Here is a 23,412-nt window from a genome sequence, read left to right as displayed (position 1 = left end):
TATTCACCATCAAAACACCATGTTTCTGATTTTGAAAGTTTCTCACTAGAGAAAACCTAAATTTAAAAACCTCATTTGCCTAAATGGCTTCATACTTTGTCACTTATATGGTAACTAAAATCCAAATTGGGCCATTGCATTTGATTAAAATCATCCCAAAGAGTCTGAATCAAACTTTCTTCTTCTGGTTCCATTTAACATCTGTTGCTGTAAACTTCACCCAGTGGGGGTAAAACAAAGTGGCAGTCAGGGTACACAATTATTTATTCCATAAAATAAATGAAATAAAGAATAAACACATGGCTTTGACATTCCTAAAGTCGTGGCGAGGTTGACTTCTCTGGTGGGAAAGCGTGGCTCATTTTCCCCCACAGGTTCTGTGGAAGTGTCACTCAAAGCTTTGCTGCAGATTATATGTAAACAAACCTACAGCTGCAAACCAAGGAAGTAAATGCTACATAAGAATTTAAACTACATCAATTTTAGATTTTTACAGCCAGTTAAGTATGAAATCTTACTTTTTCAACCCCCAGAAATCATGTCACATAGAGAAGCTGGGTGTTTTATATTAAAGGGATGAGACAAGTTTAAATGATTATATATTTTACTGTCAACAAATCCCACAAAAAGACCAGAACTAACAAGAAATCAACACTTGATACACACACAAGTATTGAGCTAAATTATTTAAAAAAATATATATATATATTAAAACCACATCAGTGAGCCACACTGTTGCACTGAATGGCATTTTCCTTCATTACAAACTGTAGCTTATTTTGATTCAATGCCACATACACTGCCCAGTTACTCACTAAAGTGCCAAATGTGGATTAATACGCCGCTTAAAATAGTCCCCCAAAAATACACTATTTCCTTGGAACTGAGAGCCTCGGACAGGATGTCAGAAAGTATTGATAGACGGACTAACACATTGGGATTTGTTGACAATAAAAATTAAAAAATGCCAGCCTCTTCCTTTAAGATTGAACTTCCTGTGAACAAACCTGACACCACAATAAGAGTTTGGCAGAGGGTGCAAATCTGCAGGGTATTAATGAATGAAGAGGAATCTGTCTCTTCGTTCCAGCCCTACTTTGTGATTCATTCTTGGCTGTAGGGCTGCAAAGACCGATTTAGTCAACTGACAGAAGATTAATCGCTCATCAATTAAGCTATTTTTAAAGCAAGAATGCCAAAAATTCTCTGGTTCCAGCTTCTGAACTGTGAATATATCCTGGTTTTTAATAGTAAATAGAACATCTTTGGGGTTTCCACTTTTGGTAGGACAAAACAATGATTTGAAAACATCACATTGGGCTTTGGGAAACTGTGTTGAGCATTTTCACTGGTCCGATTAGACAAAGACAATCATTTTTTTGACGTCCTACTTTGCTGACTTTAAAATAGCTCAATTCCGGGTTAAAATTTGTGTCCAATAGATTTTGGTGCAAAGGTACATTTGGAAACAAAATCCATTATTCAGTTCTTTTTTTCCATGAATGCTGTGGGCCACTAAAGCTGCTACGTAGACATCAGTCTGTTAGCCCGTGTTTTTCGCACCTGCAACATCCAAACCCAGCCTGGTTTTAACACAGTGAATGTGCTTGAATGTACCTAAAATACCAAAGAATTTTCATTCTTGATGTAAAAACCTACAGAGAAATCTAACTTCAAACTGCTTTATGCTACAGACACTGGAAAAGCCCAGCTCAGATTTGTAAATGGCAGAATTATTAGTGCAAAATTTAGATGGCAGACACATCAATGTGATATAGAAACAAGTACAGATCCATCTTCAGATCTGTTGTGCTATGCAGCTTCAGTGTTAAGCCACGTGGAATGTTCCCATTAATTTTCATTGGTGCTACAGATGGCCTGTGTGTGTGGCTTAGATACAAGTGCAAGTCAACCAATGCTTTGTGCAAGAATTGGCAGTAAGTCAAGTGTAATTCAGCATTTAAATGAGTTTCTAATAAAAAATCCTCTTAGCAAGACTTGATTTGGAAAATTAATTAAATCCAACCATGATAAACAGATAAGCTGAAAGAGCAGAGAAGAAGCAGTGATAGAAAGGAAAAGAAATATATATATATAAACAGTTGCATATATTCGCCACAGAACCCTGAAGCTGCTTGTCCTATTGTTGGGTAAGCTAGTTTGTGCTAGTCTACAGTACTGAAGGGCAGACCTCCCCTTCTGCTTCACTCAAGTGTGTTTACATGCTCATAATCTCCATCGTGGTTAAAGGAAAAATCCACCCTGTTAAAATCTCAACAGTTAAAAGCTACGTGGCAACTCACTCACGTCCAGCAGCTACAAGTTCAGTTTGAATATTTTTATAAATATAAAACAATCATCAGTCAGACAAACACATGAAACCAGAGAACCCACTTAGAAAGCCATAGTGGCCTCAAGAATTCACAGCTGTAGTTGTGGGTTTTTGGGAGGACTGAAGGCTACAGAGCACCTCCTCCCCAAATCAGAGGGTCAAAACAGCATCATTGTGATTTCACACACTCAGAGAGCAAATCTAATGGTGCGTTCAGGAGGTTTGTCAACTTATAAGAGTCAAAAAAATGTCAGGTTTTTCACCAAGAAGCTCCAGAACTGAAACAATTAATCAATTAGTCAACTCTTTAGGTAATTAAATAAGTCAGTTATCAAGCACATCAAGTCATTCTGATTCAAGCTAATCAAATGTGATAATTTGCTGCTTTTCTCTTATAGTTTTGAACTGATGGTGAGAAAAACAAGACATTTGAAGATGCCTCTTTTATTATTTTCTGACATTTTATTGACTTGTTTAATTAATCTAAAAATAATAAGCCACAAAAGTCACCAATATCAGTTATTGTTGGTGGAAGCCCTACATTTAAAGCCCTTCAAAATCAGCTCACGATGACCTGGATGGTGTTATAGAAAGCACACTGTCTCAAAATTGTGGTGCCTTCACAGAAAGTGGTGTTTTGTTTGTTTGAGGTGAACAGAAATTATATAAAACAACATTATTTTCCTTTACGTGTTTCCTAACCTCAAGTTCTGTTCTGTCTTAAGTCCTCTGTCACTATTGTGCCAAATTATCACATGTAGAGCTTTAACACCGCTACATGACAGAAAACTGGCAAATAATGTAACAGCATAATATAGCCAAATCCTGTCCAATTAACTGCCATAATGCATATGAGCAAGAGCAAGCTGGGTGTTTGACTCTGTCCCAATTCTACACTACATACTTAATTACATATACAAAAAAAGTGCTTGATCTTTGGGTGTGCCATGTAAAATGTTATATACAAAGCAACTGGAGGCGCTGCTCACAGCTGGCAACATTTTAAACTGCAGATGGTGATGAAGAAGAAGCTCCAGGAAGATTTTGAAATGATAACATTTTAAATATTTGGAAAAACATTTAGTTTGAGTTCCAGTATACCAACTAAAAAAAACAATAAACTGACAGTTAGTAGTACATACACTCATATTTGTATGTAGTAAAGAATTGGGACAGTGGCTTCTTCATTGATCCACTTCCCGTCATCCAACACTGATATTTTCTGACCCTGAATGCACCGTTAAATGAGCAGGCAGCAGATATGGATTTACCAGTTTGAGTTTGCAGGAACGTTTGGAACAATTGTGAAGTAGTCATCACAAATTTGGTGTTGATTATGACAGCATGATTAAAATGTTTATACAAATAACAGTTTGCCCCCCCCTCCTTTCTGTTGTTTAAAGATATAAATATAGTTAATCAGAAACGTGAGGGCAAAGAAACATGTAAAAAGACACAAAAAAGACAGGATGGAGACCTACACTAACAGGATCAAAGGGCAGATTTTTCCTTTAACTGTTCATCATCATCATCATCATCATATACCACTCTTATGAAACCTGTTGTTTTGTCATAAAGTTAAGTATTTGTTGTTGCGGAGAGGATATGACTGTAAATAACAATGTTTATGCTCATGTAAACACACCTGTTTCATCCTCCAGCAGTGTTTCTCCAGGCAGATTTATGACCTCTTACAGTACATCATGATTTCTATACCGTGACGTTGGGTGTATGAGTGTGTGCAGTGCATTATGTTTCAGCACCAGCAAGTCTGACAGTTTTCATCCCACTGGAACCATTAAGCCTCACAGGTTTTAGGCCGGGAATCTTCAGTTTGCTGCAGCTCAGGTGGGAGCAAAGTTTGTGTGTGATGAGTTTTTTGTTGTTGTGTTGGTCCGTTTGTCTCTCCACGAAGTCCTTCCACGTGTCAAGGCTACGTCTTCCCTTCTTCCTCCTCCTCTTCACTTGACATTGTGGAAGTAGAGGTTGGCACATAGACACAGCAGCACGATGGACACCAGCATGTAGTAGATCAGCTTTCTGAATTTAGGCTCCAGATCGCCCTGCCGGTACCAGAATATCTGAGGGAGAGAATCATGAATGAAAAGGTTCCTATTTAAGTTATTTCCACAAATTTGACAATACAAAATATGTCTATATATATATATATATATATATATATAATTGTAGCGAGTAGCTTGGCTTCAAATTGATTTCCCCTGAAATTTATTTACCACAAAAGTTCTATTCCACTACAGTTTTACAGGAAACAGGAATAAGCTCCCTCTAAGATAATAAATGGATAAAACATTTTTTTTTTACCAATTAATCTGTTATTTTTATTATTAACTGAATAATCATTTAGTCTAAAATATAAATATTTTATATAAATTAAATATCTGAAAATTTTGGTAAATGTTCTTCACAACTTTCCTAACACAATGCACTTAGATTGCTTATTTCTGCAATTAATGGATTAATAATTTAGTCTAAAAATGGCTGAACACAATGATAGAATGTCTACAGATTGCTTGTTTTGTCAGTTCAAGCCCAAAACCTTCAAATACTTAATTTACAGTTATGTAAAATAGTTACAAGCAGCAAATCGCTTTCCTTCAATATCCTTCAATTAATTATTGATCAAACATTTTAACCATAACCTTAATGTTGGATTAATTGACTTATTGTTTCAGCCCTAGTTGCAACACCGACTCCTTCAAAGAAACTTAAAAACATTTTCCCTGAAAGGGTATTGTTAGAAATCAGCATTTACCTCGATTTCTTTCATAAAATATTCAAAATAAATCCTGATTTAAGACATTTTTAAACAGAGCCACACAAATAAGTGGCCCAAAAATGAAAAATATTTGCTGGTAAAAGTAAAAAAAGTAGTAAAAGTAGTGCAGCTGTTTCCATAGTATGTGACGCCGCTTGTTGTAAGGGCTGAGCCTCCTTTATCGTAGACAAAAAACTGTCAAGGATAAACATGAGAAACTTTTTGCTCTAAGAATTGTGTACAGTGTAGCTTTTTAAGTGATATGTGCTCTACTGCACAAGACTTTCCAATCAACAGCAGAATACAGTAAAAGTACATAATTACCTAATAATAACTTTAATAAAAAGGTCTGATAAAGCACGATGCTGCAGAAACATCAGCTTATGGAATAAAATAATGAGCCTTAAAGATGAGTATTATCATCATTAATGTTACCAGCACTATTGTGGATCCACAGGTTAGCAGGATGCACACGGCAAAGAAGACATTAAGCGGCCGTGGAGGCAACGAAGGGAACACAAATGAACAGATAACGGTCACCTGGAAGACAAAACAGGACAAACGTTAGAAACACTTAATAAGTTCAATTTGCAAAACTCCTTCAAAAAGGATCTAAAAAGTCTTGACATTTTGGGTTTGAGCTGGTGGGTTGAGTTTTTATCTGTGACACTGCTGGAGAAATGGAGACGAGCCATTGTTGTGTTGATTGACTTTGTGAGACGCATTAGTGTTGAGCTGATACAGGATCAGTAATTCTACATTTCTGAAACTTCGACTTTTCATTTTGAGCATTTTACCAAATACCAAATTACTAAGTAACTCTTAGCCCACCTGAAATATGTCACAGACATCCAGTACACTTATGCATTATTAATCATATATAGCAGCACCTAGTAACCAGCAAACAGCTACTAACTAGCCATCTGAGTAAAATCAAATACACTAATCGACTGAACTGCTCCTGTGCACAGAGCGAGATAATTAATCATCTATTTCCCATTTCAGAGAAACCTCTTTAACTTGGAAAGACATTAAATATGTTAGTCTGAGCTTAGAAACAAAAGCAAGAGTCAAGAATTAAAGTGACCAGACGCAAAACAGTTGTAAACTGAGATAAAGAATTTAAATGAAAGGCTAGAACAGTTCCACTTCTAAGCCTACTATTTAACCTACATCTGCTGAACAACTGAGAGTATTTTGGGTACCACAATAAGCCTGAACCTCCCATTAAACCGGACTCACCAGTGGGGGATGAAGTATTTATAACATTTACTTTATTTACAGTGCCAATACCACAGTTACACTTTTAGCTTGTGTTAAAAGCATTTAACTTGTAACAAACATAAGTGGAACAAAGAAAAGTCTTTAGAATATGTCTGGGGTTGGTGGAGTAAGTTTTGAGACATCACACCGCAGCCCCTCTGGACAGAAGACTTTAAGCCAGGACTGAGGGGGCAACCGCCCTGAGAATCAACTGAACCCAGAGCAGCGCAGAACACGTTGAAGGCCGACATCCAACAAAGGTAGAAACCAAGATAAAAAGCAGAAAATGTGCATATTTGAGAAGCATCAACCCTGCACAAGAAAATGTATTGTTGTAATTCCACCTTTGTTGATCACCATAACTTTGGTGCTGCCCTGTAGGAAATGTGATGATGGTGAACAATTTAAATATTCCACACAGAACTGATGCCCTCTCTTAAACCACCTGCATATGGCCTCTGACTCTAAACAAGCTCTGTGAACACTCAGACTCCCCAAACATCACTTCACTTTCTTCTGGATCAGTAATTTACTACACTGTTATGGCGTGTCTGGAAAGGGCTTTTACCTTTTATGAGAAGTTCTATTAAATGCATCTTGGTGGTCTTTGCAGGCTGGACAAAACGCGTTAAACCTTCTGCCGCTAGCAGGGGTGGTTGTGATTTACTACAATAAGTCAGGAAATGGACAAAAGCTGTGACTGTTGTAACACTTTTTATGTTGACTCATCGTTTTAACTGAACTTCCCTTTCCTCTTATGTTAGTAGCCACAGTTACATATCCAGATTCGTACATTTACATACATTGGGAGAATGATTTTCAACATGAAAAAGGCTTAAAATTAGACTTTGATGACATCAAAATATTTGTAGATCTCATGGAGCCTCAGTTAAGCCTTTTTAAAACCCTTTAATGCTGATTAATCAAGTTTCTGAAATGAGCTGGATAAGAAAATAAAACATCAGAAAAATTAATAATTAAAAGGGTCTTTGATGTGTTTAAGCAATTATGAAGCGACATCAAGAATTCTTGCATTGCTCAGTGCTAAAATAAGATTCATAATATCAGTATATCAGACTTTTAATCGCTCGAATCAATTATGACTACTCTAGACTTAAAAAGAGCACATAAATGCCTCGACATAGCTGCTACTATTTGTCCTATAACTCTTTGTACCTGTTCTCGACATGCCTGCTCAATAAAATTGTTTAAAATAAAAATGTGCACTGAATGGCCAAATTAAGGCAAAAGCCACGATCCCCCGCAGATATAATAATTGAGCAATGCCCACAAAAACACAACGTTAGAGGTCTTAAATGTTAATATGAGATGTGTAAAAATATTTTCGGTTTATTTTGAAACTATGGCGGAGGAAATTAGACTATGGTGGGCTGCCATGGTCACATTAATTAATGGGAAACACTGAAATGGAAGAAAGACGCATTTTGTGACATACAATAAAGACAGAGTACAACATGTTACTGCAACAGTTTTGTTTTAGGTAGGTTTATTTGTCACAATATAACAAGTTAAAGAGTGTAATTTGAGTTTTGTAACTCCCTTCTGCTACATAGCAAACAACATACATTAATAAAGAATCAATTATGAAAAATGGTAAACAGAAAGAAACTATCATCACGGGAGCAGTGCTGAGGATGAATTAGAGTTTAAGAGTCTGATAGCTTGGGGGGAAAAGCTGCTCTGCAGGCTGTTTTCTGTTCCTGATTTCACAAAATGAGTCAGAAAGCTGCTGTAAAATGATTACGATGATTCCTAAGTAGAAACGCTACCATTCTGATGTCATCTGTATATTGAACTTCATAAACACGCTACATGCAGTGAACCAGTGATGCTGCAGAGGATGTGTACTTACTAAAACGACCAAAGACGTAAAGCCCCCCACAGCCAGGTTGATGATTCGATCCTGCAAGAAAGACGGTTTAACACATCAGTTTATGCAAATCACCATCAAATGTCTGACATCTTTGCACTCTGTCAAGACACTTTGACTGACTTCCACTTCTCCCATGTTGTTGGCGGCCGTTGAGGGAGAGAAGTGTCCAGCGCTCCACACTCAACTTTTTGGCCAATATGAGTGCACCATCCGTACTCTGTGCACTGCATTTTGCCGTACTTGTTGTATGTATGGAAGGGCGCAAATTGAGACACAGCTTATGTGTATATATACTAATATACTCTTTTTGTGTCATTCAGGAGGTCAGGTTTGTTCAGTTCAGACTTATGTTGTAGTATTCTTATCAGTTTAGTTAACTGACCCACTTTAAGTAATTCTGTTGATACCTTTTTGTCTAATGTGGTTTAAACACGTTTTGGCCTTTAATTGATTTAGTTGGCTAAATAAAGCCTAAAGTTTTCTAAACCTCAACCTTGTGTCTCTGCCTTTACTGCTTGGTCCCTGACAGGGGCCAATACATTTTAAAAACAAGGCACACATGTGAGACACCCTGAGGAATTCAAGCCATTATGCATTGGTGTATTTTTTACGATACCTTTTTTTTGCCACTGGATGTAAGCACATTTTTCCTCCTTAATAGAGCAGCCGGGGTTGTATGGGACACCAGCAGTGTCCTGTTTAAACACGTTTTTTCTTGTTTTATATCTTATGTTTTGGGTTTTTATCTACTTCTGTTATTTGTTTTTAAGGTAAAAGGTATTTATATACTTTATTACCAGTATTAAAAGTATTAATATTAATTGAATCCTGGTACTAATTACACTTCCTCCAGACTCCTACCCGTGCCGAGGTCTCCCCGAACAGTGGTCTGTTGTCCTGGCCGCTGGTGCCGTACGTCCTGGTGGTGAAGTCATCCATAGCCGGATCGGCAGACACACACTCAGCACTGACTGCTCGCCTCTCAGCAGCGCTGCCTCCTGGAAAGACCGGGCCAGTGCTGCATGCTAGCTAGCTAGCTTCTGGCTACAGTGTCAGGGAAGCTATCAGTGTCAAAAGACTGATGAGGTCATTACGGAGGGTGACTCTACCAACCAGGTAGGTTACCTGTGAAGCACAAAAGAGAAGAAGCTGTAATACAGGAAATGCTTTGAAGCGTAAAACCCACAATCACACAACACACTCCCTCACAACACCAGGTTTCATGCAACATCCTGCCTTGATTTTAAAACCATTTAAAAATCCCGTGTTTCATTATGTCTCCCTTTTAATTTTACTAGGATCAAAGCAATAAGTGTATGTCTTTACATCCAATTTCCACATTTACTCCACATATATACATTCATGAATCTCACAAAGATGCTACTTTTGTTTTAGTTATTGCAGTTCGGAACATTTTGGATCTTTTTTTTCTTCTTTATGCTGATAATTACTTATTTGGTTTGCAAGTTTTCATTGCTTAACCTTTATGTAAAATTATTAATCTTATTTTTTGTTGCCGATATGTCTACTTTTTATTAGAGCTGAAATAATCAGTCAATTAATTTATTAGTTGATCAACTGAAAATGAATCCTCAACATGTTTCTGTGAGTACTTTGCAAACAACAACACGAAACATTTGCATGTTCCTACTTCTCAAAATGTGAGGATTTGTTGTATTTCTCTGTTTTATATCATTATACATGTAATACCTTTGTGTTTTGGACCATTGGTCACAAATTGAGACATTTGGAGATGTCATCTTGCACCAAATTATGATGGTCAATTTTCTTTTTACTATTTTAGGACATTTTATAGATGAAACAATAAATAGATAAATTGTAAAAATAATCAATAGATTACCTAATAATTGTTATTATTCTGTGCGGACTAGCATTCATTTTGTGGAGTAATGTGGATTCTAATAAAAAAAATGGAGTTTTAGTTCAACTACAACAGCGCTAAATCTCTTTTTATTCAGATTAAAATAATATAAAAGCATTAAGACACTCCCATAGTTACTGTGTTTTTTAAAATATAAATAAATAAATAAGCAGTGTCTCTAATAGTGGGAGGTGGTTGTTTTCTTTCTATGTTGGTCAACCACTACTGATCAAATCAGACTTAGTGTAGCTCAATTCTGCTCCACTTCCTCTTTTTTCAGGTGTGATAACAACCACATGTCTGCTCCATCTTTCACAGAAAGAGTACTGACAATGATGACAGCTGTTTAAAAGAGGAAGCAGAGATGAAAACTAAATATAACCTCACACTGATTCAGCCACAATGTAAAAGTCAATCCAAGGTTTGAACACAGGGTTGGAAATTTACTTTTGAAAATTATGAACATGACAGATAATAAATGTTCGAATTCATTAGACATTCAACAGTAAATCATTATTTTGTGTCTGAAAGCTACCAGACACTTTCATACTGGATTTTACCAGCATTTGGCTGGCGCACATTTTTCACCTTGTTTAAACCTCTAATTTCCAAACACAACCCCAAACAAAAACAGTGCTTTTCAAGGCCCGCAGAGCTAAATATATCTGAAACTGGAATAGTGAAGGGACAAAAGTGTAATGAAAGTAGGATATCGAAAAGTAAGGAAGCTGTGACCAGCAAACTTTATGGCTTTCCCTACTAATGCTGTTGACCACACATACAATTTCAAGTTTCATTTCTCTACAAAACATTTGGAGCAATATGACTATGATTCGGCTTCACATTGTATATAATTGAGATTATGTGTTCATTTCTTTTTTTAAATACTGATGTTTTTTCTCCAAGTGTCAAAAAGGCCTAGGAGAGACCAACCCCGAGTAATTTGAGAGCCCTGAGCTAATGCAATAAATATGTGAAACACGCTGTGAGATTTTTCATATTCCCAACTTCCCCTGGAGACATTTCTAATTTCTTTGTCTGATTACAGCTCTCAAAAAAAACATGATATTCCAGACATCACACAACCAAACCTCAGACAGCATTATTAGCTCAAAAGCAGGGGAAAGTTTAGGCTCAGCCCGCTGTTCAGTTTGCAAAGCCGGTGAATCAGCCCATGTTTACACACTGAGCATTAACAGAAACAACAAAACCACAGTCTCTTAATCTAATTATTTTCAGAGAGGCTTACAAAGTACATAACTGTAGAGACAACTTCACAGGAGCTTCCAGAAAGGTTCAGATATACTTCTCTAACACTGCAGTTTCACACCACGTCTTCACGCAAAGTTCAACAACCGTTTGCACAAAGACGTCAGCTGCGGTCGCTGCTTCCTTTCTGTGTCAGAAGGCAGCAGGAGAGGAAAATAAGACCCTCGCACAGCTTTCTCAGCAGAAAACACAGAGTGGAAAACAAGAGCTTTATTATGAGCTGGCATAAAACTGGCCAAAAGCTACATTCCTCCACAGCCTTGTGATTCTCTAGGCTTCTTAAAAGAGACCCCACGACTTAACTGAGCTAAGAAGAAAAACATTCATAATATAATATTCAAGTGTGAGCCGACAGTACAACCCACAGTTTAATTATACCGGGATAAAACCATGAGAATTAATATAAACAAGAACAAATCAAGGAAATAAAACTACTAATTCAGTAATTATAGTTATGTGTTGCAGGTAAATACAAAGGTATTAACTGCAACACATAGTTAGGTATGTTAACTTTGCCATATAGGTAAAGTTTATGTTGGTCTTATGTGATTATAACACCACCCAAATCTATAATATATAGACTATGGCTGCAACAAACACTTATTGATTAATGTGGTGATTATTTTCTTGACATTTAAAAATGTCAAACAGTTCAAAACCCAAGGATATGCATTTAAATATTATAGAAGGCTAACAAAACCAACTAACATCTGACCAGCACACCAAAACTCAAATAAATTGAATTTACTATCATATTAAACTAAGCTGGTGCATCGAGTAAGCACACATCAATTATTGATGTGTGCTTACTCGATGCACCATATAAATATGCTCAAATCAGTGATTTGTTGAAACAAATCATCAGAGTAGTTGCTTATTCATTTTCTGTCACAGACCAAACTGATTAATCAACTAATTGTTTCAACTCGATCAACTAATTCTAACAAATAAATAAACTAAATCAGATGAAAAGTTTATGTTGAGAATAAGGTTTACTCAAACTAAAATTTTAGATAATTTAATGACTTTTGCGGCTGGACATTTGTAGAGATTGTGTTTATTTAGAAGTTTTAAAACATTTTAAGGGACCTGCTCACACCTGGAGTAGCATGTGATTCAACAGCTTTTTCAGTAAATGTCAACATACAGAAGTGGTTTAATCCCACCTGTGTGCAGTGAAGAGAAAAGAGAAAAGTCCCAAAACACTTCTCAGTAAATGAACATTATGCTTCAGAGATCCTTTACTCTAAAAGAGGATATCAAAACATTACCAGCATGTTTTAGAGGAGTAACTTTAGTTAAGAGCCAAATGAGACCACCACATTTTTGCACCACCTGACAAGACGTGACATCTCTCTCCAATCTTATCAATTATCTTGATTAGTTAATAGCTTAACAACTATCTTGCTAGGCGATAGCTAAGCAAATACCTTTAACTTTACCCAAACAGCTTGTTAGCCGTGTAACTTATTGCCAGAGGCTTAAACTCTACCTGAGCAACCATATGTTACCGTTAAGTGGAGAATAAGCTGAAAACACACCTTATATTTTGTTATCAATACTTCCAAGCAGGTATAAAATGACTATTATAAACGATAACACTAAAGCTACCTTTCCTACTGTTAGCTAACCCGAGCTTTAACAAGGCCAACTGTACAGCAGGTTGTCTTGCTAACGAAGCTAAGCTAACCACACAGACAGCTCCTGAACTGTGAAGAAGAATCAATACATTTACAAGATCTAATGAACATGCTGATAAGCCACTGATTTTACTATTTGAAGTCCCCGGTTTACTCGCACACTTGCCTTACATCCGACGTGTCGCCTCCGCTGGAAACACAACTTCACAAAAGCAGAGCAAGAGGGTCGAGTGTGAATTAAAGGGAATAAGCCCGGCAGCTGTTAAAGGCGAGGTCAATTACTGTTGAGCCGACCATGGTACGGCTTGATAAGCAGGTTCACTGACGCACACGCGGCGCGCCGAACTTCATTCAAAAATCAGGTTATTTAACAGTGGACGCGAAAAGGCAGAAGTACTGCGTATCAATTTTTAATGAAACATTTATCCAGGAAATACTACATTGCATTTGACCCGAGAAGAATGTAACTAACAGTCACCATGCATTACTATATGAAACAAATTTAAACTGCCATTTTGTTTGTTTAGTTTAGTCTTTAAACGTTTCGATTCATTTGATTAAGGAAGTTTGGTGGTTTATATAAACCCATACCCAGGGTATAAAATTAGCACAGGCACCAGCAAAATTCTTGTAAAATATACAAGTGGCTGGTAGATTTCACCAGCCAAAAAAACAATATTAATCTACTGAGTGCCTGGTAAACATGTACATTTGTACATTCACAAAAAAAAGTTAATTTTACACCTTGCCCATACCCAATCAAGGACTCGCACAATTTCAGGAAGTTGCAGTGTGCGACAAGTCAAATAACATTGCGTTGTATAATGTCAAATAATCAAGCTTGTATCTTGTAAATGCAGTGTCTTGATACACGTGAAAGACCTACCTTAAATCGTCAAAATGTTGAATGAAGTTTGGCGTCATGACCTCTGGCTGTAGAATAGCGCACCAAAGAAACTAACGTGAACTTTGTAACCCATCGATTGTAAGGGCGTCATTTTGTGTTGAAAAGTGGTGGGGACATAAAGGCTCAGATTAAGTGTGTGACGAAAAGAGTTCATGAAATCGTCACAATTCTGAATGGTGTATCTCTAGCTGTACTTTCTTTGAGAAAGAACTGTAGACTGTAACCCACACTATGATTTAATAACCAACAGCATTTGTTTCTAATATATACCTACGCTGGCCTACACTAAAAGAGAAAGGCACCAAATGTAATTATACATATAAAAATAGGCCTTAATATAATGTAATGTTGCATTACTCACCTGCCTTGCGGTCCTAGTGCAGTCACTGTAAACTGCAGTGTGAATTTCACTGTACAGCACCACAGGGTCAACTTTCTTTCTAATTACAAGTTAATAAAGCATAAATCTCCCTTCCCCAGGCAGCTGTAAAGCGATATGTCCTTGATCTGGGGTAAAACCTCAGATCTGAAAGGCAGTGGGGTCCATGCATAATCTCACCCCTCATGTTACCATCACATGAGGAGAGTATGAGAGGCCCAGTTTAATCACAACAAAACAAACCTTCGGTCACATTTGAAACAGGACATGCACATTACAGTGAGTGAACATGAAATATCCAGCTTAATATAGTAAAAAAGCAAAACATTTGGTTATTGCAATGATGTAATTAAAACTAAAAAGTATTACTTAACTCATGAAATGTATCTAAGTAAAACTTGTTTTTCAGTGCTGCTAAAACACTACACAACACTTGACATGGCTCCATGGCGTATTTGAATGTGATGGATCAAAAATGCTGCCATCCTCTTCTTAATGACCATTAAACACAACGAAAGGCCCCGCAGTTCCACCTCAGTCTTCTTTTACCTTTCCTAGCTCAAAAAAATTAAAAGAAAAAAAAGCATAAATGACAAAAAAAAGCAGATTAAAACAACAGTTATTTTTATTTTTCGCCCATATTTAACATATTCTCTACATTGCTGTTATCTCTATCTGTTGTAAAATTATTTCACTGTGGCTCAAAAAGTCCAAGATTTACCTCATATTCTCTTCTATTTTTTATTCATGTCATGCACACATCTAACTGTAGCAGACAGCCTTAAAATCTGAGCTTTTTAGTGTATTAAAAATTGCTTTTGAAAGTTTAGAGATGATAAATTAAACAGGCAACCTTGCTATTTTTGACAAACAAACTTCAGTCAGGTTCTCAAATGCAGTTTTCCTTTATTTCTTCTTCAAAATGGGTGTGTTTGTGCCCATACTGTGTGTTGACGGGCTACCGTTGTATCATAATGATACATGGATAAAGTCCAGAACACCTTAATATGCATAGACTTTGACTTTGTGGACATCGCGGTCCTCACATTCCCTTTTCTTGTTGTAGTAATAAAATGTGTCGTCTCGACGTTGCAGCTTCTTCACAAAGCCGGTCTCTGGCCATTTGTCGATCTGAGACGGAAACAGAAAAAGAGACAGGGAAGATATTTATAACTGACTATTTTTAGGTACAATAGACACAGCTTGTCTTTTATCCATCAATAAAACAGATCACTTCGCTAGAGGAGGCTTATGCAAGTACCAGCCTGTCAAACACATTGTCTTTAAATGACAGAATTCATGTGTAATACTGCTGAGTGGTAAATTCAAATCCTCTGTACGCATTCAGTTTTATTCTCAGACGTACATGTATGTTTGACATAATTTTACCTTCTTAAAACACTGTACGTACCAATGCAATTATTCTAATTATATATTCTGAGTTCAACAAAATTTAAGATTTTCTAAAACTGTTTACCAAATTTGTCTGTTTTCTAGTGCAAGTCTGCCATTACCCAAAGTTCTCTACAAGAACTGTGCTTGATAAAGAAAAGTGGGTGAACAGAGATCCTCTTTCTGGATCAATGTTACAACTTTACAGTCAGATTAGAATATTTACCAAAGCCCCTTGTTTGACTTGAATGTACTCCAGTTCGTCTCTGTAGCCCGCCTGCTGGAATCTGAATAGGTTTTCCACCTCTGCCGTCCATCCTTTGGCTCTGCTAATGGACTTCGGCTTGGAGTTGTTATTAGTAGTACAGGACATGTTTGCGATGCTGAACGATGTGAGATTCTCTGATGACTGACAAGACAATGTCAAGAAAAAGGCATATAATTGGGTCATCAATTACATTTCCAAAACACAAGCTGTAAATAACCTTTGAGTTACATTCATAACTTCATATAATGCTTAAAATAGGCCTATATGTTCAGAAGATGCTTAACTAATTTGCTTTTTTGCCATAACACAAAAACAAACATCTTTCTGCTACACACTCTGTAGCAGGGGTAAATATTCTGCTCCACTCTTGATTTTCTTAAGAATCAGCAAAGACACTCGTTGGAATAATGTATAAGAGAGACTGTCACTAACAGGCCTGCCAGTCATTAAAAGTGACATTTTACAAAAATTAAGCGCTGCTTGATGCATTACAATGTATGCAGAACAAAAGGATTGACACTAAAAATTGTAGAAAGTCAAAATAAAAAGTATGTTATGTAAGTATATTTATCTATAAGTAGTGATACTTTAAAATACTATAATCTTGAATGGAGTTTCGTTCGTGTCGGGCTACAAAGACGACAAGTCACGTTAGCTAACCTCTGCTTTTATATAACACTAATTTAGAAAAGCTTACAGTCTCATATACTCAAATTTCCACACATTTCCCACAAAAATAGGGGACTGACAACAGTTTATTTTACTTACATTTGTTGTTCAAACGTGTTGTTTTCCAGACGCCAGTTAACAAGTGACAGTTTGCTTTGGTTGCCTAGTACCGTGAACTTTCTTCTTCTGTGTTGGAGGACAGAAGCCAGGAGCTACCAGGAGATGGCGCCAAAGGACACGGCGGACCGTTGGCGGGTGTTATTCACCTTTTAATACATGAATTATTAGAAAATATTCTTTTTATAACACAGAATTGTGCTTAAATTGAAATCCATTCTTTTAACAAAATTCTGTTTTATTTTTTTAATTATTTAACTGTCCTGCCACACCTGAATATATGTAATATTATGTTTTTTTTAAAGCTCAATCATTGAAAACTAACAATAAAACACATATTTTAAGAACAAAGAGAGGAAAACACTCATAGTGGTATTTATAACTGTAATCACATGTATGCGGAAAATTAGTAGCATATATTTTATCCGTGATAATATACAATGTAAAATGTAACAGATCTTTCTTTGTTTGGGAAGCAAAATGCAAATTTGTCTCTCATTTAATGCTGTAATATGTACTTTTGCATTGTTATTTATGTAAATATATTTGTTAAATGTCTGCTTCATTATAATATAATAAAATTCATCACATATTTCATCTTTTTTTTTTTAAAAACAGAATAGATAAACTAGCAGGTCACAATCTGACTCCACTGTTGCATGACGTCCACATAGGTGGGCAGTTGGTTTTTGGTGTATAAAAACTACATTTCACTCTAAATATTAGTGTTTAAAACATAAATATGTTGATAATACTTTACTGTACATAGGACAGTAGTTGTTTGTTTGTTTGTTTGTTTGTTTGTTTGTTTTTACCCCGATTGACCTCCTTGAATAAAAGTTTATTTTATTTTATTTTTCTGTTTTTTATTCCTGAGGCATATGGAACACAAGATAATAACCACTGTCACAATATTGGTATTAACCAGGGGTTCGTTAATGAAAAATAAATATATAGATTCACAGTAGATGGCGGAAATACACACAAAATTCACCTCAACCGCCGAAAAAGAAACGACGAAGAAGAAGAAGCAAGAAGTGAAATTGGTGGGCGGGACAAACAAACGTCTGCGATGATAACAAAATGATCCCTCTCCGGTACAAACAACGGTCAGACATTTAATCAATTTTAGACAACACCGCCAACAGGTTCGGCGTAAAGATGAGTTCATTTGCAGGTCGAATGAAGGAGTATCCCACAGTTTCTCTGGACCGGTTCGACAGGGAGAACCTACATGCCCGGGCATATTTCCTCTCCCACTGTCACAAAGGTTAGTTAGCTCGCCTCATCAGCCTGTGTATGTCAGCCTTAAATAACATTATTAAGTAAAGTTTAAAACCTTTACCGTTCACAGAGCCTTGTAACAACAGATTACGATAAGTTTCCCTGCTGCTCATCTGTCTTATCGCTTCATCACAGATCACATGAAAGGACTGAAGGGACCGATACTGAAGAGAAAACTGAAGTTGAGGTGAAGACAGTTTGGTCTATTGAGCAACGTTTTACTTAATTTTTAAGAGGGAACAGTAATTTACCTTTTAGGCACTGGCTTCTGTTTTTTTAACGCCACTGATACTGAAGGAGGACACTAGTGGTTTGACGTTTGTGCTGGAAAATAACATCACTAGTAACCTTTTGAACACTTAGTCCCAAGTTGCACCTTTCATATAATCATTGTTTTGTTTTTGGCAAATTTTCACAAAATAATTCAATGTATTGATCAATATTAAATAGAAGTAAACAGTTTGAGAAACATATTTAGCAATAAATACTACGATTTTTGATTAAACAGTATTTTTCCATCCCGCTCAAGCAGTCATATTCCTTCCCTCTGTACAGTGAGATGGATTTGAAACTGGTTGAACTACATGTATCCTGAATTGCTGAATGATTTCAGTACAGCTGTACACAATTTTAAGGAACCACAGACTGTTACCATCACATTAGGACTCATATGAACAGAGGATGCAACACTTGTAATTTGGCCTGAAGCAGCCACTTAGTTCACTCGTGCCTCAGTCCAGCTGTAATGGCACTTGTACAGTATACTAAGCTACTTCTGTCTGTTTGTGTCTCTGCCGGCCTGATATTCTCTTCTGGTTTCAGTCGTACAGTCAGGCTTTACTGCTCCTTCGTGACCAAAGAACTTCTGCTAAGCAATCCCAAGTACGCTTTCTGGGAGGAATATGTCGTAAGTCTGCTCTATTACAGCAAATGTCTTTGTTTGCGGTGTAGAGGGTGGGATAATTAGGAGTGTTATCTACTGCTGAGTAACTGTGAATAATCAAAGTCAATTAAGTTATATCTGCTAACTTGTACAATTCTTTTAAATTGGAGTTTTTTTTGTTTTGTTTTTTCTTCAACTTACTTTGCGTTCTGGTATTGTGAGGGCAGCGATGCTGTGAGTAGTGGAATTGAAAGTACTGTCTCTTTTTCCATGGAAATATTTTTCTTTCTCCCCTGGTGAATGATCTGTTCTAGGTTGCTTTAGAGCTGGAGAGTCCGACTCAGATTTCTCTGGTTAATGAGGCAACTGGAGAGGTAAAAACTGAGCATTTCCTAATTTTCACAGGGTTTAATACATGTAGATTTGGCTTTTGTCCTTCTAACTTGTGTTTTAACCATCTTGTTGCCAGAAAGAAGAGCTTGTGGTCACATTGCTTCCTGCAGGCCACTGTCCCGGCTCTGTTATGCAAGTCAAACCATTCTTAACCTCTTCCTGATTTTTCTCTGTCTTTGTTTACGTATGTTGCCAGCTGCCACAACACAGCATGCAAGAAAAATAACCTCTAATAATTTCAAATATGATATGTCATGTGACAAAGCTTTACTTTATTTATTTATGTTTTTTGAAAAGGTAATTGTTAAGACATCCTAACATGAAAAGTCTGAAATGGTGAGCGTCTGTCTGTAGGTTCCTGTTCGAGGGATCCCAAGGGAACGTGTTGTATACAGGAGACTTTAGGTTTGCTGCTGGAGACGTCTCGAGAATGGAACATCTGCACTCTGGAAGCAGGTTGGTCCTAATGAACGTCTTCTTCTTTCGAAGTTCTGGAAAATAAGTAAAGACAGTAAAGTTTAGGACTTTGATAATTTATTCAGAAAAGTCAGAGATAATTAGGTTTAATTTTATAGTTTTGATCCAGCAGGGCAGAGAAAAAGATTAAGATCAAACTTAAATAAGATATAAAAGCAATAACAGTAAACAGTCCAATCATAAGATACAAAATTACTCGTTATACAAACATAATCCTACTTAAATCTTCCTAAATAATCTGGGCTCAGAAGCAGGTTGTTGCAGCTCCTTATTGGAGTAGGGCAAGTTAACCAGACATACATTTGCCAAAACAACCAGTTAGCCTTCATCCATTACGTCTTGCAAACATTTCTGATGAAAACATACAACTCACATTTGTGACTTGTTCAAATAAGTATTTTTCACCTCGTTCTGGTGTGTCAAACTGTAATGGGCTCATTACTGCCCCCTGAGGCCATGCTGGACTTAAAATAAGGCATGCTGGTTAGAAAGTAGGTGCGTTCGAGATGATGGTGGCCGACTTTCGCCGACTTGATAGTCTAACGTGAGCTCCAGGGCTCGGAAATAAAAACTGCGCCGTCATGTCAAGGTTTTAATGTCATGTGACATGGTGACGTTTTGCAGCGCCAACGAAAGTCTGACACAATTTCTAACCAGCATGCCTTATTTTAAGTCCAGCATGAATCACGTTAAGTCAGCTCTGCGCAGCGCCGCATGAAGTCAAACTCACCTGTTGTGTCAGACTTTCCCCAGAGCAAACGGTTCTGTTAGCTTTCACTTTCACCTTCTTGTTTCTGTATGTAATCTGAGTGATGTGATGTACGTCATCTTGTTTGTTTTTTGATTTGCTTCATCACTGTTGATGCTGGGTTTTTTTTCTCTTTCTTTCACATCCAGAGTGAAGGATATTCAAACTATTTATCTGGACTCCACTTTCTATGATCCACGATTCTACCAGATTCCTACTCGGGTAAGTTTTTTTGATGTTAACATGATTCAATTGCAGTGGAGGAATATATTGGAGTCTTTAGCAGTGAAGTTCAGGAATAGTAAGGAACATTTTAATGTTTTGAAATATATTAGCAGATGGTTTACAGCTGTAGTGTTTTTAGCTGAACATAACATGTAGCTGCTAGCTGGATTGAGCAACGTTTAGTTAGAGTCTAGCCTCAGTCATTTGTGGGTAAAGTTTCATTTCACATGCTATGAGTCAACTGAACAAAATTTGATTGAATTCAAATACTGACACTTTTCAGTCCACTGTAGTTGGAAGACATATCACTTCACCAGATTGTAGTTTTTGTCTAAAGTGTTGGCCAGAATGACTATGGCTTTTATTTTTTATTATGCAATTAAACGGTAGTTTAGAGGTTGAATCGATTAGTCGATTGACAGAGCAATTTTTGCTAATCGAGAAGAAAAAAATATGCCTAAATTCTCTGGTTGCAGCTTCTAAAATGTGAATGTTTTGTGGTTTGCTTAGTCTACTACAATTGTGAAATGAATACCTTTTGTAAAATAAAAGTGTTTATCATAGAAGATTTTTCTGTGTGTGCAGGAGGTCTGTCTGAAAGGGATCTCAGAGCTCATTGGAAACTGGATCAGCCAGAGTTCATATCATGTTGCATGGCTGAACTGTAAAGCTGCGTATGGATACGAATACCTGTTTACCAACCTGGGAGAGGAGTTCAATACACAGGTAACACAAACGCGCACACATTTCTATACACGTATTCTGTATGTCGTTTCATGCACAAATTCATGCAGTACATGTAAACATCTTCTGTTTTTTGATTATACTCAGATCCATGTTAAGAATCTGGCGATGTTCAAGAAGATGCCAGAGATCCTGAGCTACGTGACGACTGACCGCAGGACACAGATCCATGCCTGTCGACACCCTAAGGTCACACACACACACACACACACACACACATACATACATACATACATACATACATACAAATCCAAGGTTTGTCTCTGGTTATTCAGATAAGTGGGAACAGGGAAATGTGGTTTACAGATGTCATCTATAAAATCATCTGTCATTCAGAAGCTGTATTACCTCGTAGACGAGGGTTTTATAACGAGGAAACTGCCTGAAGCACTGGTTCTGAATTGGAACAAGTTATAAATGAGTAAGAAACGGGAGTATTTTTAAGGTCCGTTCGTCCTTATATCGGATATGAAGAAACGAGGCAGTGAGATTAATGTGTGATGGCGCTTGCAGACTTGCCTCTCTGTCTCTCTTCTGCTCTCTCAACTGTGCTCATTACTGTAAGTGCAATAAAATCATAGTGAGTAAAAAAAACAAATAAGTTAAAACAGAAAGCTGATTGTAACTGTTTACTTTTGTTTTTGTTTCATTGTTCTTTTGTCACTTGATTCACTGATTTGTGTAGGACGAGGAGTTTTTCCAAGGCAGCAGGCTGCCGTGTGGCTGTACAGCCCCTGATGGGACTCCACTTCGTATCATCAGCATCAAACCGTCCACCATGTGGTTCGGAGAGAGGACGAAGAAAACCAACGTTATAATAAAGTAAGAACATGTTCAAATGTCTGAGAGTTTATGGAAATACTAACTCCTCTCAAGGCCTGATTACATTTAAAACTCAGTTGTATAATATGCTTGTTCTGAAAAGACACTGACAGAATAATTCATTATAAATAACATTAAGTTTGGTTTATGAGTGTAAATATTTCTTTTTTGTTGTGTTTCCAGAACAGGAGCCAGTTCTTACAGAGCCTGCTTCAGTTTCCACTCCTCCTACTCAGAGGTACTTCAATTTGTTATTTAAATTATTAAACGTACGTGTGTGTGTGTGTGTGTGTGTCTTTTCCTTATTTACACTACCGTTCAAAAGTTTGGGGTCACATTGAAATGTCCTTATTTTTGAAGGAAAAGCACTGTACTTTTCAATGAAGATAACTTTAAACTAGTTATAACTTTGAAGAAATACACTCTATACATTGCTAATGTGGTAAATGACTATTCTAGCTGCAAATGTCTGGTTTTTGGTGCATAGAGGCCCATTTCCAGCAACTATCACTCCAGTGTTCTAATGGTACAATGTGGTTGCTCATTGGCTCAGAAGGCTAATTGATGATTAGAAAACCCTTGTGCAATCATGTTCACACATCTGAAAACAGTTTAGGTCGTTACAGAAGCTACAAAACTGACCTTCCTTTGAGCAGATTGAGTTTCTGGAGCATCACATTTGTGGGGTCAATTAAACGCTCAAAATGGCCAGAAAAACAGAACTTTCATCTGAAACTCGACAGTCTATTCTTGTTCTTAGAAATGAAGGCTATTCCATGCGAGACATTGCTAAGAAATTGAAGATTTCCTACAACGGTGTGTACTACTCCCTTCAGAGGACAGCACAAACAGGCTCTAACCAGAGTAGAAAAAGAAGTGGGAGGCCGCATTGCACAACTGAGCAAGAAGATAAGTACATTAGAGTCTCTAGTTTGAGAAACAGACGCCTCACAGGTCCCCAACTGGCATCTTCATTAAATAGTACCCGCAAAACACCAGTGTCAACATCTACAGTGAAGAGGCGGCTGCGGGATTCTGGGCTTCAGGG

General features: G+C 37.0%; 3 protein-coding genes across 4 annotated transcripts in view; 1 reads left to right on the top strand and 2 right to left on the bottom strand.

Moving 5' to 3' along the window:
- Positions 1–586: 586 nt before the first annotated feature.
- tmem243b (transmembrane protein 243, mitochondrial b) lies at positions 587–12,976 on the bottom strand. The gene is made up of 5 exons (XM_046071678.1): positions 12,958–12,976; positions 9,127–9,390; positions 8,245–8,295; positions 5,544–5,648; positions 587–4,413 (listed from the first exon to the last, which is right to left on the bottom strand). The coding sequence occupies exons 2-5, from the start codon at positions 9,202–9,204 to the stop codon at positions 4,294–4,296; spliced, it is 354 nt and encodes a 117-aa protein (XP_045927634.1). The 5' UTR covers positions 9,205–9,390; positions 12,958–12,976; the 3' UTR covers positions 587–4,293.
- Positions 12,977–15,231: 2,255 nt separating this feature from the next.
- meig1 (meiosis/spermiogenesis associated 1) lies at positions 15,232–16,925 on the bottom strand. Its single transcript, XM_046072242.1, has 3 exons — positions 16,771–16,925; positions 15,961–16,143; positions 15,232–15,473 (listed from the first exon to the last, which is right to left on the bottom strand). The coding sequence occupies exons 2-3, from the start codon at positions 16,105–16,107 to the stop codon at positions 15,345–15,347; spliced, it is 276 nt and encodes a 91-aa protein (XP_045928198.1). The 5' UTR covers positions 16,108–16,143; positions 16,771–16,925; the 3' UTR covers positions 15,232–15,344.
- An 856-nt stretch (positions 16,926–17,781) lies between these two features.
- dclre1c (DNA cross-link repair 1C, PSO2 homolog (S. cerevisiae)) overlaps positions 17,782–23,412 on the top strand; it is a 9,766-nt gene continuing 4,135 nt past the window's right edge. The window contains exons 1-12 of one of the 2 annotated variants that reach the window (XM_046072307.1): positions 17,782–17,885; positions 17,966–18,058; positions 18,208–18,259; positions 18,895–18,979; positions 19,270–19,329; positions 19,425–19,480; positions 19,703–19,804; positions 20,723–20,795; positions 21,384–21,524; positions 21,630–21,731; positions 22,228–22,364; positions 22,548–22,602. In XM_046072307.1, the coding sequence (XP_045928263.1) occupies positions 17,971–18,058; positions 18,208–18,259; positions 18,895–18,979; positions 19,270–19,329; positions 19,425–19,480; positions 19,703–19,804; positions 20,723–20,795; positions 21,384–21,524; positions 21,630–21,731; positions 22,228–22,364; positions 22,548–22,602 (951 nt within the window). In that variant the 5' untranslated portion in view covers positions 17,782–17,885; positions 17,966–17,970. Of the gene's footprint in view, positions 18,059–18,207; positions 18,260–18,894; positions 18,980–19,269; positions 19,330–19,424; positions 19,481–19,702; positions 19,805–20,722; positions 20,796–21,383; positions 21,525–21,629; positions 21,732–22,227; positions 22,365–22,547; positions 22,603–23,412 lie in introns of both variants that reach the window. The other variant, XM_046072306.1, reaches the window with a different exon arrangement.

Source organism: Micropterus dolomieu, linkage group LG16, assembly GCF_021292245.1.
Source record: "Micropterus dolomieu isolate WLL.071019.BEF.003 ecotype Adirondacks linkage group LG16, ASM2129224v1, whole genome shotgun sequence".
In the NCBI taxonomy this organism is placed as follows: domain Eukaryota; kingdom Metazoa; phylum Chordata; class Actinopteri; order Centrarchiformes; family Centrarchidae; genus Micropterus; species Micropterus dolomieu.
This window is presented reverse-complemented; position numbering and strand designations above follow the sequence as displayed.